Source organism: Eleginops maclovinus, chromosome 2 (genome assembly GCF_036324505.1).
Source record: "Eleginops maclovinus isolate JMC-PN-2008 ecotype Puerto Natales chromosome 2, JC_Emac_rtc_rv5, whole genome shotgun sequence".
Classification (NCBI taxonomy): domain Eukaryota; kingdom Metazoa; phylum Chordata; class Actinopteri; order Perciformes; family Eleginopidae; genus Eleginops; species Eleginops maclovinus.
The window spans coordinates 282,075-298,385 of NC_086350.1; the positions used below are offsets into that span (position 1 = coordinate 282,075).

The window sequence follows — 16,311 nt, forward strand, 5'->3', positions numbered from 1 at the left end:
GTTAGCAGAGAGGTTGAGTTAGTCTCCTGATGTTAGCAGAGGCGTTGAGTTAGTCTCCTGATGTCAGCAGAGACGTTGGGTTAGTCTCCTGATGTCAGCAGAGACGTTGAGTTAGTTTCCTGATGTTAGCAGAGACGTCGGGTTAGTCTCCTGATGTTAGCAGAGACGTTGAGTTAGTTTCCTGATGTCAGCAGAGACGTTGAGTTAGTCTCCTGATGTTAGCAGAGACGTTGAGTTAGTCTCCTGATGTCAGCAGAGACGTTGGGTTAGTCTCCTGATGTCAGCAGAGACGTTGAGTTAGTCTCCTGATGTCAGCAGAGACGTTGAGTTAGTCTCCTGATGTCAGCAGAGACGTTGGGTTAGTCTCCTGATGTCAGCAGAGACGTTGGGTTAGTCTCCTGATGTCAGCAGAGACGTTGGGTTAGTCTCCTGATGTCAGCAGAGACGTTGGGTTAGTCTCCTGATGTCAGCAGAGACGTTGAGTTAGTCTCCTGATGTCAGCAGAGACGTTGAGTTAGTCTCCTGATGTCAGCAGAGACGTTGAGTTAGTCTCCTGATGTCAGCAGAGACGTCGGGTTAGTTTCCTGATGTCAGCAGAGACGTTGAGTTAGTCTCCTGATGTTAGCAGAGACGTTGAGTTAGTCTCCTGATGTTAGCAGGGACGTTGAGTTAGTCTCCTGATGTTAGCAGAGACGTTGAGTTAGTCTCCTGATGTCAGCAGAGACGTTGAGTTAGTCTCCTGATGTCAGCAGAGACGTTGAGTTAGTCGCCTGATGTCAGCAGAGACGTTGAGTTAGTCTCCTGATGTCAGCAGAGACGTTGAGTTAGTCGCCTGATGTTAGCAGAGACGTTGAGTTAGTCTCCTGATGTTAGCAGAGACGTCGGGTTAGTTTCCTGATGTCAGCAAAGACGTTGGGTTAGTCTCCTGATGTTAGCAGAGACGTTGGGTTAGTCTCCTGATGTCAGCAGAGACGTTGAGTTAGTCTCCTGATGTTAGCAGAGACGTTGGGTTAGTTTCCTGATGTCAGCAGAGATGTTGGGTTAGTCTCCTGATGTCAGCAGAGATGTTGGGTTAGTCTCCTGATGTCAGCAGAGACGTTGGGTTAGTTTCCTGATGTCAGCAGAGATGTTGGGTTAGTTTCCTGATGTTAGCAGAGACGTTGAGTTAGTCTCCTGATGTTAGCAGGGACGTTGAGTTAGTCTCCTGATGTTAGCAGAGACGTTGAGTTAGTCTCCTGATGTCAGCAGAGACGTTGAGTTAGTCTCCTGATGTCAGCAGAGACGTCGGGTTAGTTTCCTGATGTCAGCAGAGACGTTGAGTTAGTCTCCTGATGTCAGCAGAGACGTTGAGTTAGTCTCCTGATGTTAGCAGAGACGTTGAGTTAGTCTCCTGATGTCAGCAGAGACGTTGAGTTAGTCTCCTGATGTCAGCAGAGACGTCGGGTTAGTTTCCTGATGTCAGCAAAGACGTTGGGTTAGTCTCCTGATGTTAGCAGAGACGTTGGGTTAGTTTCCTGATGTTAGCAGAGACGTTGGGTTAGTTTCCTGATGTCAGCAGAGACGTTGAGTTAGTCTCCTGATGTTAGCAGAGACGTTGGGTTAGTCTCCTGATGTCAGCAGAGACGTTGAGTTAGTCTCCTGATGTTAGCAGAGACGTTGGGTTAGTTTCCTGATGTCAGCAGAGACGTTGAGTTAGTTTCCTGATGTCAGCAGAGACGTTGGGTTAGTTTCCTGATGTCAGCAGAGACGTTGAGTTAGTCTCCTGATGTTAGCAGAGACGTTGGGTTAGTCTCCTGATGTCAGCAGAGACGTTGAGTTAGTCTCCTGATGTTAGCAGAGACGTTGGGTTAGTTTCCTGATGTCAGCAGAGACGTTGAGTTAGTTTCCTGATGTTAGCAGAGACGTTGGGTTAGTTTCCTGATGTCAGCAGAGACGTTGAGTTAGTTTCCTGATGTCAGCAGAGACGTTGAGTTAGTCTCCTGATGTTAGCAGAGACGTTGAGTTAGTCTCCTGATGTCAGCAGAGACGTTGAGTTAGTCTCCTGATGTCAGCAGAGACGTTGAGTTAGTCTCCTGATGTCAGCAGAGACGTTGAGTTAGTCTCCTGATGTCAGCAGAGACGTCGGGTTAGTTTCCTGATGTCAGCAGAGACGTTGAGTTAGTCTCCTGATGTTAGCTTGTACGGAGGCTTCGTTTAAAATGGCGCACATCCTGACAAAACGCAAAAAGGCCTTCACTGATGGCAGTGTTGTAAAGGAGGCCATGACCGCGGTGGCTGAAACGTTATTCAAGGACCATAAATGTAAGACAGAAATATGGTCTGCTTTTGCTGATGTACAACTTGGTGCAAATACAATGGCAAGGAGAGTGTCTGCACTGGCTGTGGACGCGGGAAGACAGTTGGAAACTGACATTAACAGGTGTAAATGGTTTTCTATTCAGCTGGATGAATCTGTTGACGGAGCGATACAGCCCAGCTGGCTGCATGAGGAGTTTTTGACTTTACTTTCATTGAAAACTACAAAAACTACAACAAGGGGAGTCGATATTTACAATGCTGTGAAGAACTACTTCACGGAACAGAAGATCCCTATTGAAAAGCTGTCAGTAACCACTGACGGAGCACCAGCGATGACAGGTTGTCACTCTGGATTTATTGCCCGATGCAAAGCAGACCCGGAGTTTCCGCCATTTCTGGCCTACCATTGCATAATTCACCAACAGGCTTTATGCGCGAAGGTCATGGGATTTGAACATGTCATGGAGCCGGTTGTCAAGATTATCAACTCCATCAGAGCAAAGGCTAAGCAACACAGGACCTTCAAGCAATTCCTGGAGGAATGCACTGTGGCCTAAGGAGATCTCCTGCTCCACACTGACATCAGATGGCTCAGTAAGGGTAAAGTACTGCAACGTTTCTTTTCCTTGCTGGGTGAAATCAACATTTTCTTGGAAGAGAGGGGGGAGGACACCACCTAAATGAATAACTTGAGCGTACAGTTGCAAGGTAAAGAGAAAGACGTCTGCTACATGATCAGTGCTGTTAACGCGTTCAGCGCAAAACTGGCCTTTTTCATCCAGCAGTTGAAGGCCAAAAGATTCCAGCATTTCCCCTCTGTCACAAAGGTTTTGGAAACCCATGCAGGGGTAGCTGATGCTTTGAACACAGAGAAGTACTGTGACCTCTTGATCAAGCTTGGCCAGGAGTTTGCAGACAGGTTCAGAGACTTTGAGAGACTTGAGCCCTGTGTGACATTAATTGCCAACCCATTCATGAACGTGGACATTAGTCAGATTTCTGGGCAGATGGCAGACCTTTGCTGTATCGATCCTGTGGAAATGGAAATGGAACTTTTAAACCTCCAAAACGACATACAGCTGAAATCTCAACAGCATGCTGAACATTTCTGGAGCTTGGTTGAGCCAGAAAACTATAAGAATCTGTGTCAAGCAGCTCTGAAGACAGCTGCTTTGTGTGGGTCTACATACCTCTGTGAATCTTCTTTTCTGACATGAATGTCATCAAATCTAAGTTCAGAACAAGACTGACGGATGAACATTTGAAAGACTCCATAAGAGTGAACCTAAGTGGGTATATTCCAGCATACAGCTCTCTTGTTGGCACCATGCAGTGCCAGGTATCTCTCTAACTAAAGGTGCTTGACTGAACATGTAGGCTGGTGACTAAATGACTGGAAGTGTGATGTGGACAAAGGAAAGTAGTTATGATTGTTTGGTGTTGGAAATGCATCCACAAACAGATAAGTTCAACCTTTATATTTTGTCAAAGTGTGAATATTAGAGGTCAGTGTTTTGTAAATGTTATACAAAAAATATGTGAGTTTATCAGTTTTAGCTGAAAAGATAAAGAAATGCATAAACATGTGTACACATTGATGAGTGTAATCTGAGTTTTAAAGTTCTTACACAAACTGTGAGTGTTGGATGTATGTTCTGTATATGCTTGTGCCAAACGAAACCTTATTCAGGGATTTCGATACGTGTGAATAAATGTTACACATGATATAAAACACAAGCAGCTCTCCGTCATTGTTTTTCTTCAGAGGTAGCTCTCAGAGGGGAAAAGGTGGGAGACCCCTGGTCTAGATCTTACTGATCTACTGATTACTGTAAAGTAATAATCATTTTACTCCACATTTCCCCCTTATTGACGTCTTCCTCTGAACCCCCCCGCCCCCCAGCTGTGGAGATGTTGACCTCGACATCAGGGGCTCTGAGACGTTAGAATCTGAGAGTTAAGTTCAGTCCTCTAACATCCGTTATTAGTGAGGGATCTCAGGTGAAGGCCGAAAAGGGGGGAGAGTAGAAAAGGTAGAAAGCAGTGCTGAGTGTGTGTGTGTGTGTGTGTGTGTGTGTGTGTGTGTGTGTGTGTGTGTGTGTGTGTGTTTCTGAGGTCAGTGCTGGTGATGTCCTCCTCTTCATCGGTTTCCTCCGACGTTACGCTGACACTTTGTTCTCCTTCTGGAACAAACAGGGAGTCATTACTGTGTGTTACACACACACACACACACACACAGACTCACACACACACACACACTCTCACACACACTCTCACACACAGACTCACACACACACTCTCACACACAGACTCACCCTGGACGACAGGTCAGCAAACTCACGCCCGGCCTGGTTTCCACGGTAACCCCCCCTGAAGCCCCCCCCTCCCTGAGGCGGTCCGAATGACCCCCGGCTGGCGGAACGGGCCCTACCTCCCGTGAAGCCCCCCCGGCCCCGGTAACCCCCACGACCCCGGTAACCCCCCCGCAGGGGGAGCCCGAAAGTCTCGGCATTCATCCGGCGCTCCTCAGCCCACGTCTGCCGGCGCTCCCTGTGAGGGGGGGGATTCACAGAGAGGACATTTATACCAGTCATGTGACAAGTCACGAGACGAGACACGTGACGAGACATGTGATGTGACAAGTCATGTGACAAGACATGTGATGTGACAAGTCATGTGACAAGACATGTGATGTGACAAGTCATGTGATGAAACATGTGACGAGTGATGTGATGAGACATGTGACGAGACATGTGACGAGTCATGTGACGAAACATGTGACGAGACACGTGACGAGTCATGTGATGAAACATGTGACGAGTGATGTGATGAGACATGTGACGAGACATGTGACGAGTCATGTGACGAAACATGTGACGAGACACGTGACGAGTCATGTGATGAAACATGTGACGAGACACGTGACGAGTCATGTGACGAAACATGTGACGAATCATGTGATGAGACATGTGATGAGACATGTGACGAGTGATGTGATGAGACATGTGATGAGTCATGTGATGAACCATGTGACGAGTCATGTAATGAGACACGTGACGAGTCATGTGATGAACCATGTGACGAGTCATGTAATGAGTCATGTGACGAGTCATGTGATGAAACATGTGACGAGTCGTGTGATGAAACATGTGACAAGTCATGTGACGAGTCATGTGATGAGACATGTGACGAGTCATGTGATGAAACATGTGACGAGTCATGTGACGAGACATGAGACACGTGACGAGACATGTGATGTGACAAGTCATGTGACAAGACAAGTCATGTGATGAGACACGTGACGAGTTGTGTGATGAGACATGTGACGAGTCATGTGACGAGACATGTGACGAGACATGTGACGAGTCACGTGATGAGACATGTGACGAGTCATGTGACGAGTCATGTGACGAGACACGAGACGAGACACGTGACGAGACAGGTGATGTGACAAGTCATGTGACAAGACAAGTCATGTGATGAGACCAACCACCCCACCGACCAAACAATCATCCAACCGACCGACTGACCAACCGGCCGACCAACCAACCAACCAACCAACCAACCAACCAACCAACCAATCAACCAATCATCCATCCGACCGACCGACTAACCAACCAATCATCCATCCGACCGACCAAACAACCAACCAACCAACCAACCAATCATTCATCCATCCAAACAACCAACGACCCCTCCCCCTGCATTGCTGTTAATGCCGAGTCATGTGATGAGACATGTGACGAGACACGTGACGAGTCATGTGATGAGACATGTGATGTGACGAGTCATGTGACGAGTCATGTGATGAGACATGTGACGAGACACGAGACGACACATGTGATGTGACAAGTCATGTGATGAGACATGTGACAAGTCATGTGACAAGACATGTGATGAGTCATTTGATGTGACATGTGACGAGACATGTGACGAGTCATGTAATGAGACATGTGACGAGTCATGTGATGAAACATGTGACGAGTCATGTGATGAAACATGTGACGAGTCATGTGATGAAACATGTGACGAGTCATGTGACGAGTCATGTGACAAGTCATGTGACGAGACATGTGACGAGTCATGTGATGTGACATGTGATGAGTCATTTGATGTGACATGTGACGAGACATGTGACGAGTCATGTGATGAGACATGTGACGAGTCATGTGATGAGACACGTGACGAGTCATGTGACGAGACACGTGACGAGACATGTGACGAGACATGTGACGAGTCATGTGATGAGACATGTGACGAGTCATGTGATGAGACATGTGACGAAACACGTGACGAGACATGTGATGTGACAAGTCATGTGACGAGACATGTGATGTGACAAGTCATGTGATGAGACATGTGACGAGTTGTGTGATGAGACATGTGACGAGTCATGTGATGAGACATGTGACGAGTCATGTGACGAGACACGTGACGAGACATGTGACGAGACAAGTCATGTGATGAGACATGTGACGAAACACGTGACGAGACATGTGATGTGACAAGTCATGTGACGAGACATGTGATGTGACAAGTCATGTGATGAGACATGTGACGAGTTGTGTGATGAGACATGTGACGAGTCACGTGACGAGTCATGTGACGAGACATGTGACGAGACATGTGACGAGTCACGTGATGAGACATGTGACGAGTCATGTGACGAGACATGTGACGAGTCATGTCATGAGACATGTGACGAGACACGTGACGAGTCATGTGACGAGACATGTGATGAGACAAGTCATGTGATGAGACACGTGACGAGACATGTGACGAGTCATGTGATGAGACATGTGACGAGTCATGTGACGAGTCATGTGATGTGACAAGTCATGTGATGAGACATGTGACGAGACATGTGACGAGTCATGTGATGAGACATGTGACGAGACATGTGACGAGTCATGTGAAGAGACATGTGACGAGACGTGTGACGAGTCATGTGATGAACGTACTTTGGGAAGAACCCGGAGCCTCCGGACTTCTCGTTAGCTTTCCTGGAGAAACAGAGACAAGAGGAGTGAGAGAGGAACAGGAGAGAGGAAGAGAGAGGAAGAGGACAGGGACGAGGAGAGAGAAAAAGGAGAGAGGGGGAAGAGGTAGGAGGAGGAGGCAGAGTCCCATGTGTACCTGGTGTCGTCGCAGGAGATGTTGTCGAAGAAGGACTTGTTTTTGTCATAGTAGCAGTTTGGCCCGAGCGGGTCTCCCCCCTTCTCCTCCCCCTCAGCGGGTTGAAGCTCCACGGCAGACTCCTCCCCCTTCTCCACCGATTCCTCCCCCTTCTCCTCCCCGTTGACCACCTTCACCTCCAGCTTCAGCTTGCTTTGGAACTCCCTGTCGATCTCCTCCTTGTTGAACTGAGCGTTGGCGCTCTCGAAGTCGAAGTCCTTCTCGAATTTCACCGGTCCGTCTCTGCGGACGTTGAAGCGTCCCCGGCCTCGGTGTCCACCCCCCCGCCCCCGCCGGCCCCCCGGGGCTCCTGCTGAACTTGGAGCACAGGAACAATCAGCGGCCAGCATATACATTATAATCAGGCTGTCTCTAAACTCCGGGTCCTCCACCGGTGCGGTGCACCCTGCTGGACCAGCTTTTCTCTGTCATAGTACTAGTGAATGAAGCTGAATATGAAAATGTCTCACCTGGGGTGCTGAGGACAGAGGGGATGAATCCTGCAGGGAAGGGCCTTTCTGCAGCACTGAGGTGGTGGGGGGGCCTGTCTGCAGCACAGAGGTGGGGGGGGGGGCCTGTCTGCAGCACAGAGGTGGGGGGGCGGTGCAGCCCAGCCCTGGCTGCTGCGCCCCTTCCTCGTGTCCACCCTGTCCTGCAGCTTCGGCCCGCTCTGACCTGAGGCGGGGGCCATGCGTCCTGGGCCTGGGGCCGTGGAGGACACGGGGCCAGCTGGAATCACGTGCTCCAGGGGAGGGGGACTCTTTCTCAGGGTCTCCAGGCTGGGGCTGCTGCGACCTGCAGGGGGGAGGTCATCATCAGCACTCAGGAAAAAAACTGAACAAGAAATCCGATCCAATCATCCATCCAACCAATCAATCATCAAACTAACCAATCAACCAACCAACCAATCAATCATCCAACCAACCAACCAACCAACCAACCAACCAACCAACCAACCAACCATCCAACCAACCAATCAATCATCCATCCATCCAATCAATCATCAAACTAACCAATCATCGTACCAACCAATCAATCATCCATCCAACCAATCAATCATCAAACTAACCAATCAACCAACCAACCAATCAATCATCCAACCAACCAACCAACCAACCAACCAACCAACCAACCAACCATCCAACCAACCAATCAATCATCAAACTAACCAATCAACCAACCAACCAATCAATCATCCAACCAACCAACCAACCAACCAACCAACCAACCAACCAACCAACCAACCAACCATCCAACCAACCAATCAATCATCCATCCATCCAATCAATCATCAAACTAACCAATCATCCAACCAACCAATCAATCATCCATCCAACCAATCAATCATCAAACTAACCAATCATCCAACCAACCAATCAATCATCCATCCAACCAATCAATCATCAAACTAACCAATCATCAATCCAACCAGCCAACCAACCAACCATTCATCCATCCAACCAACCAACCATCCACCCAACCAATCAATCATCAAACCAACCAACCATCCACCCAACCAATCAATCATCAAACCAACCAATCATCAATCCAACCAACCAACCAACCAACCATTCATCCATCCAACCAACCAACCATCCACCCAACCAATCAATCATCAAACCAACCAACCATCCACCCAACCAATCAATCATCAAACCAACCAACCATCCACCCAACCAATCAATCATCAAACCAACCAACCATCCACCCAACCAATCAATCATCAAACCAACCAATCATCAATCCAACCAACCAACCATTCATCCATCCAACCAACCAACCATCCACCCAACCAATCAATCATCAAACCAACCAACCATCCACCCAACCAATCAATCATCAAACCAACCAACCATCCACCCAACCAATCAATCATCAAACCAACCAACCATCCACCCAACCAATCAATCATCAAACCAACCAACCATCCACCCAACCAATCAATCATCAAACCAACCAACCATCCACCCAACCAACCAACCATCAAACCAACCATTCATCCATCCAACCAACCGATCATCCATCCAACCAACCAACCATCCAACCAACCAACCGATCATCCATCCATCCAACCAACCAACCAACCAATCATCCATCCAACCAACCGAACGACCGACCGACCGACCGACCAAACAATCATCCAACCGACCAACCAACCAACCAACCAACCATCCATCCAACCAACCAAACGACCGACCGACCGACCGACCGACCAAACAATCATCCAACCGACCAACCAACCAACCAATCATCCAACCAACCAACCGACCGACCAACCAACCAAACAATCATCCATCCAACCTACCACCCCACCGACCAACCAACCAAACAATCATCCAAGCGACCGACTGACCAACCGGCCGACCGACCAACCAACCAACCAACCAACCAACCAACCAACCAACCAACCAACCAACCAACCAACCAACCAACCAACCAACCAATCATCCATCCGACCGACCGACTAACCAACCAATCATCCATCCGACCGACCGACCAACCAACCAACCAACCAACCAACCAACCAACCAACCAACCAACCAACCAACCAACCAACCAACCAACCACCCACCCAACCAACCAACCAACCAACCAACCAACCAACCAACCAACCAACCAATCATTCATCCATCCATCCAAACAACCAACGACCCCTCTCCCTGCATTGCTGTTAATCTCCTTGGGATAACAGCAATGTGTTACAGGAGCTGTAGGTGTTTGTTTGTCTGGCACTGAGGGGGATAAACAACAACAAAGTGAATGGCAAAGAAAACCTTAACTCTGATGTCCCCCCCCCAGAGGAACTCACCCACACCGACAGTTCCGAACTGGGGGGATCCCAGTGGGCTGAACTGGCTGTAGGCAGGTGCCGGGGGCCGGGTGAAGAGGCCGTAGGATCCTGCAGACGGGAAGGGGGCCGGGGGGGCAGCAGAGGAAGGGGAGCTTACGGACGACTGAGGAGAGGGACAGGAGGACCCCCATTATTACTGTGTGTGTGTGTGTGTGTGTGTGTGTCGGTGTCGGTGTCGGTGTACCTGTACGATGGCGGGGTCCTGCAGGGAGCAGGGGGGTTTAGGAGGCTCACACACGGTCAGGTCCTTGATGTCGCTGCCTCTGAAGATGATGTACTCAAAGGTGTCGTCTCGGGGGGGGATGGGCCTGTCGGTGGGCCGGTCCTCCGTCCCAAAGGAGCGCACTGAGGGGTTGGGGGGGACAGTAACAGCGGTCAGAGGTTATATTCACCTTATCTCACATCTCTTCATGGGACAGATATGTCTGGAAAAGGGTACGGTACTTCCAAAAACGTATATACATGATGGTATATCTGAGATATGATCAATAAGTGCTCCTACTACCAGGATGGGTTGGATGCAGAGGACACATTTCACTGTGTGCAATTCTATATACAGGATGGTGTATTTTAGATATGATGATTACAATCTGAATATTCATATAATATATATCAGGAATATAGTACATATAGTAAGAAGTAATATAATATGTATAATACAGTATATATAGTATACATCAGCTGTCTCCAACACGTCACTCGCGAGCTACCAGTCGCTCGCCGCCCCCTTCAAAGTAGCTCGCCAAATAGTTTACTTTTAAACCATAGACTGTATATAAGATTTAAACACACATTTTCATAACATGCCAATTTCATTTGTCACCTGTACATAAAGTACCGCTCATCTTCTATCTGAAGATATGTGGCTACGATATTTGTTTTCACAAAATATGACACAGAGCGCTGTTATCAACCGGTATTGCTAACAATGGCTAACCCGAGGCAATTGCTAAATCTGTAAACAAGGCGCGTCCATCTTTTCCGACTTTCCGACCTCGAATGTGACGTCACTCCCAGTTCCGACCTCCGACCTCCGATGTAAACGCGGCAAACACCGAACGCGGCATTAGCTTGACCATGGCCGCTGAATGCAACAAGAGGCGGAAAACATACTTTTTTCACGAGAATTGGGAAATAGACTTTTGTTTCACAAGTGTAAAGGACAAGTGTGTTTGTTTGACCTGTGGAGTAAGCGTGGCGGTCGGTAAAAAATGCAATGTGGAGCGCCATTTCACCACAGTCCACAGCACCTTCTCACGGAACTTTCCCGCTGGTAGCAATCTACGAAAAGAAAAGATAAAGGACCTGAAAATACAGCTACAACGACAGCAGTCTGTTTTTACCAGACCAGCAGAGAAGGCCACTGCTTGTACGGAGGCTTCGTTTAAAGTGGCGCACATCCTGACAAAACGCAAAAAGGCCTTCACTGATGGCAGTGTTGTAAAGGAGGCCATGACCGCGGTGGCTGAAACGTTATTCAAGGACCATAAATGTAAGACAGAAATATTGTCTGCTTTTGCTGATGTACAACTTGGTGCAAATACAATGGCAAGGAGAGTGTCTGCACTGGCTGTGGATGCGGGAAGACAGTTGGAAACTGACATTAACAGGTGTAAATGGTTTTCTATTCAGCTGGATGAATCTGTTGACGGAGCGATACAGCCCAGCTGGCTGCATGAGGAGTTTTTGACTTTACTTTCATTGAAAACTACAAAAACTACAACAAGGGGAGTCGATATTTACAATGCTGTGAAGAACTACTTCACGGAACAGAAGATCCCTATTGAAAAGCTGTCAGTAACCACTGACGGAGCACCAGCGATGACAGGTTGTCACTCTGGATTTATTGCCCGATGCAAAGCAGACCCGGAGTTTCCGCCATTTCTGGCCTACCATTGCATAATTCACCAACAGGCTTTATGCGCGAAGGTCATGGGATTTGAACATGTCATGGAGCCGGTTGTCAAGATTATCAACTCCATCAGAGCAAAGGCTAAGCAACACAGGACCTTCAAGCAATTCCTGGAGGAATGCACTGTGGCCTAAGGAGATCTCCTGCTCCACACTGACATCAGATGGCTCAGTAAGGGTAAAGTACTGCAACGTTTCTTTTCCTTGCTGGGTGAAATCAACATTTTCTTGGAAGAGAGGGGGGAGGACACCACCTAAATGAATAACTTGAGCGTACAGTTGCAAGGTAAAGAGAAAGACGTCTGCTACATGATCAGTGCTGTTAACGCGTTCAGCGCAAAACTGGCCTTTTTCATCCAGCAGTTGAAGGCCAAAAGATTCCAGCATTTCCCCTCTGTCACAAAGGTTTTGGAAACCCATGCAGGGGTAGCTGATGCTTTGAACACAGAGAAGTACTGTGACCTCTTGATCAAGCTTGGCCAGGAGTTTGCAGACAGGTTCAGAGACTTTGAGAGACTTGAGCCCTGTGTGACATTAATTGCCAACCCATTCATGAACGTGGACATTAGTCAGATTTCTGGGCAGATGGCAGACCTTTGCTGTATCGATCCTGTGGAAATGGAAATGGAACTTTTAAACCTCCAAAACGACATACAGCTGAAATCTCAACAGCATGCTGAACATTTCTGGAGCTTGGTTGAGCCAGAAAACTATAAGAATCTGTGTCAAGCAGCTCTGAAGACAGCTGCTTTGTGTGGGTCTACATAGCTCTGTGAATCTTCTTTTTCTGACATGAATGTCATCAAATCTAAGTTCAGAACAAGACTGACAGATGAACATTTGAAAGACTCCATAAGAGTGAACCTAAGTGGGTATATTCCAGCATACAGCTCTCTTGTTGGCACCATGCAGTGCCAGGTATCTCACTAACTAAAGGTGCTTGACTGAACATGTAGGCTGGTGACTAAATGACTGGAAGTGTGATGTGGACAAAGGAAAGTAGTTATGATTGTTCAACATCAATAGTAGCCTATGTGATTTCAAAGGTGTGAGTTATGTTTTGACAAAGTGCAGTGTGTTGTAAATGTAATGCAAAACATGTGAGTTTATCAGTGATAGCTGAAAAGAAAGGAATGCATAGACATGCATACTGACACATATTCAGTGACATCTCTGTCTTTTGAGTGTGAGTAATGGCTGCCAATATTCTGAAAATGTTCATGCAAAAAAACATGTTGTTGAAAAGAGAAAGAACAGTTTGGACGTGCAGACTTTGAGTGTAATCTGAGTATTAAAGTTCTTACACAAACTGTGAGTGTTGGATGTATGTTCTGTATATGCTTGTGCCAAACGAAACCTTATTCAGGGATTTCGATACGTGTGAATAAATGTTACACATGATATAAAACACAAGCAGCTCTCCGTCATTGTTTTTCTTTAGAGGTAGCTCTCAGAGGGGAAAAGGTGGGAGACCCCTGGTATACATGTTGTGTATATAGTATACATGTTGTGTATATAGTATACATGTTGTGTGTATTATGTATGTACCTTTACTCAGAGTCACGGTGGGGTTCTCCGTATATATTACAGTATATATAGTACATGTATTAATAGTACATGTACTATATAAACAATACATGTACTAATGTACTATATACACAATACATGTACTAATGTACTATATACACAATACATGTACTATATACACAATACATGTACTAATGTACTATATACACAATACATATACTATATACACAGTACATGTACTGTGTATATAGTACATATACTATATACACAGTACATGTACTATATACACAGTACATGTACTATATACACAATACATGTACTAATGTACTATATACACAGCACATGTACTGTATAGTATATGTGCTGTGTATATAGTACATATACTATATATAGTACATATACTATATATAGTATATGTACTATATACACAGTACATGTACTGTGTATATAGTACACTATATACACAGTACATGTACTATATACACAATACATGTACTAATGTACTATATACACAGCACATGTACTAATGTACTATATACACAGCACATGTACTGTGTATATAGTACATATACTATATACACAGTACATGTACTGTATAGTATATGTACTGTGGGTTACCTTTACTCAGAGCCACGGTGGAGTTCTCGGTATCGATGGTGTACAGGACCCCCTCATACCGGATCCCAGCTTTAGAGATCAGGCTGATCTTGCTGCCCAGGTACGGAGTCCCCATGGTAACGGTTAATAACGGTTCTTTGGTTTGTTGTTGTTTTGTTTTCCTGCTTCAGCTACAACAACAACATGGCGACCACATCATCCATGGCTGCGTGAGCGTGAGGGCTAACAGGAACTTCGTAGTCTCGCGCGATCCGCCTTGAGATCCAGATATGTGTGGGATAGAAGTGCAAACACGTATATTCAGAGAGAGAACTGCTCCGATAAAGTAGCGACAGTAAAAGTAGTCATTGTCTGATTGGTCCATTTCAGAATAATATCTCTGATATGTTTTATAATGATTGATCAGTAAAGTGTCTCAGAGCTGGTAAAGGTGCAGCTAGTTTGAATGCTTTGTATACTGCAGGGTAGCTGCTGGATTTACTGCAGGTGAACTACAGTCTGATTGAAGGGTCATTATATTCACCATCATTGATCCAGATCTGCCTAGCAACTGAAGGTTTGAAATACATGTAGAGGAGGAAAAGTACACCATTCACCACCAGTGATGCGCAAGTTACTTCCAGCATGTAATCCAGTACATGTTCCTGATTCCTGTCTTCTGAAAGTAATAAGGGACATTACATCATCACTGTCTCTGAACTGTGATGCGTTACTCTACTCTGAGTTACTCTGAGTCACTCTCACCAGAATAACCTCTAAAGTTTGGCTTTAAATGCTAACATGTAGTTTACTGCAGCTCATTAATTAAAGCTCTCTATCTGGCAGTGCATGCTGAACATGAGGGAAGAGCTAGAGGTTAAACTCCTGCTCCGTTTCAGTGGTCCGAATAATATGGTACCGGTACCGTGACGTTTTTTTATTTTTATTTATTGTTTATTTGGTAGGGACAGATACAATATACATTGACAGACTGAAAACAGCTATCCGATGCAAGTATCATAACGTTTATAGCGAATGCTAGTTTGCAACACTCGTCCCAAGAAGGGCTTTTATGGAACTGGAAAATTACAACAGTGAGGTAAAGAGTTAAACAGAATCGTCTCTGTGTGTCATTAATAACATGTGAGTGGAGCCTCTGCACGGCCCTGTGACCTGCTGGATAGCAACCAGTCTCTATGCAGCGTTAGCTCACCTGGTCATTGGTGAGTTAACGGGGATTTGGCTGACAAGCTTTCTAAAAGCCGGAGATTCCACAGAGGACAGAGGCTGCAGATCTTCAACACTCTGCCACGAGTCTCTGAAGGTCTCAGGGTTCAAGCAGCAGACCCAGAGAGAGTGACCGTCTGTTGCTTCAGCCTGCAGCTCTGCATGGTGAGCATGCAGCTCTGCATGGTGAATCTGTTCCTGCAGCTCTGTATGGTGAGCCTGCAGCTCTGCATGGTGAATCTGTTCCTGCAGCTCTGCATGGTGAGCCTGCAGCTCTGTATGGTGAGCCTGAAGCTCTGCATGGTGAGCCTGCAGCTCTGTATGGTGAATCTGTTCCTGCAGCTCTGCATGGTGAGTCTGTTCCTGCAGCTCTGTATGGTGAGCCTGCAGCTCTGCATGGTGAATCTGTTCCTGCAGCTCTGTATGGTGAGCCTGAAGCTCTGCATGGTGAGCCTGCAGCTCTGTATGGTGAATCTGTTCCTGCAGCTCTGCATGGTGAGTCTGTTCCTGCAGCTCTGCATGGTGAGCCTGCAGCTCTGTATGGTGAGCCTGCAGCTCTGTATGGTGAGCCTGCAGCTCTGTATGGTGAGCCTGCAGCTCTGCATGGTGAGCCTGCAGCTCTGTATGGTGAGCCTGCAGCTCTGCATGGTGAGCCTGCAGCTCTGCATGGTGAGCCTGCAGCTCTGTATGGTGAGCCTGCAGCTCTGCATGGTGAATCTGTTCCT

General features: G+C 46.8%; 1 protein-coding gene across 1 annotated transcript; it reads right to left on the reverse strand.

Annotated features, from left to right (window-relative positions):
- Nucleotides 1-1,168: 1,168 nt before the first annotated feature.
- On the reverse strand, nucleotides 1,169-14,580 carry lsm14aa (LSM14A mRNA processing body assembly factor a). Its single transcript, XM_063899523.1, has 8 exons — nucleotides 14,381-14,580; nucleotides 10,509-10,669; nucleotides 10,283-10,427; nucleotides 7,944-8,268; nucleotides 7,435-7,791; nucleotides 7,260-7,301; nucleotides 4,614-4,848; nucleotides 1,169-4,481 (listed from the first exon to the last, which is right to left on the reverse strand). The coding sequence occupies exons 1-8, from the start codon at nucleotides 14,493-14,495 to the stop codon at nucleotides 4,458-4,460; spliced, it is 1,404 nt and encodes a 467-aa protein (XP_063755593.1). The 5' UTR covers nucleotides 14,496-14,580; the 3' UTR covers nucleotides 1,169-4,457.
- Nucleotides 14,581-16,311: the final 1,731 nt, after the last annotated feature.

What these genes read in the sequence shown, in the direction of transcription:
- lsm14aa (XM_063899523.1), bottom strand. Translation starts at nt 14,495, where the DNA reads ATGGGGACTCCGTACCTGGGCAGCAAGATCAGCCTGATCTCTAAAGCT. An exon ending in GTTCGGAACTGTCGGTGTGG is followed by an intron (nt 8,269 to 10,282) that starts GTGAGTTCCTCT and finishes TCCCCCCTGCAG; the next exon opens with GTCGCAGCAGCCCCAGCCTG. An exon ending in TTGCTGACCTGTCGTCCAGG is followed by an intron (nt 4,482 to 4,613) that starts GTGAGTCTGTGT and finishes TGTTTGTTCCAG; the next exon opens with AAGGAGAACAAAGTGTCAGC.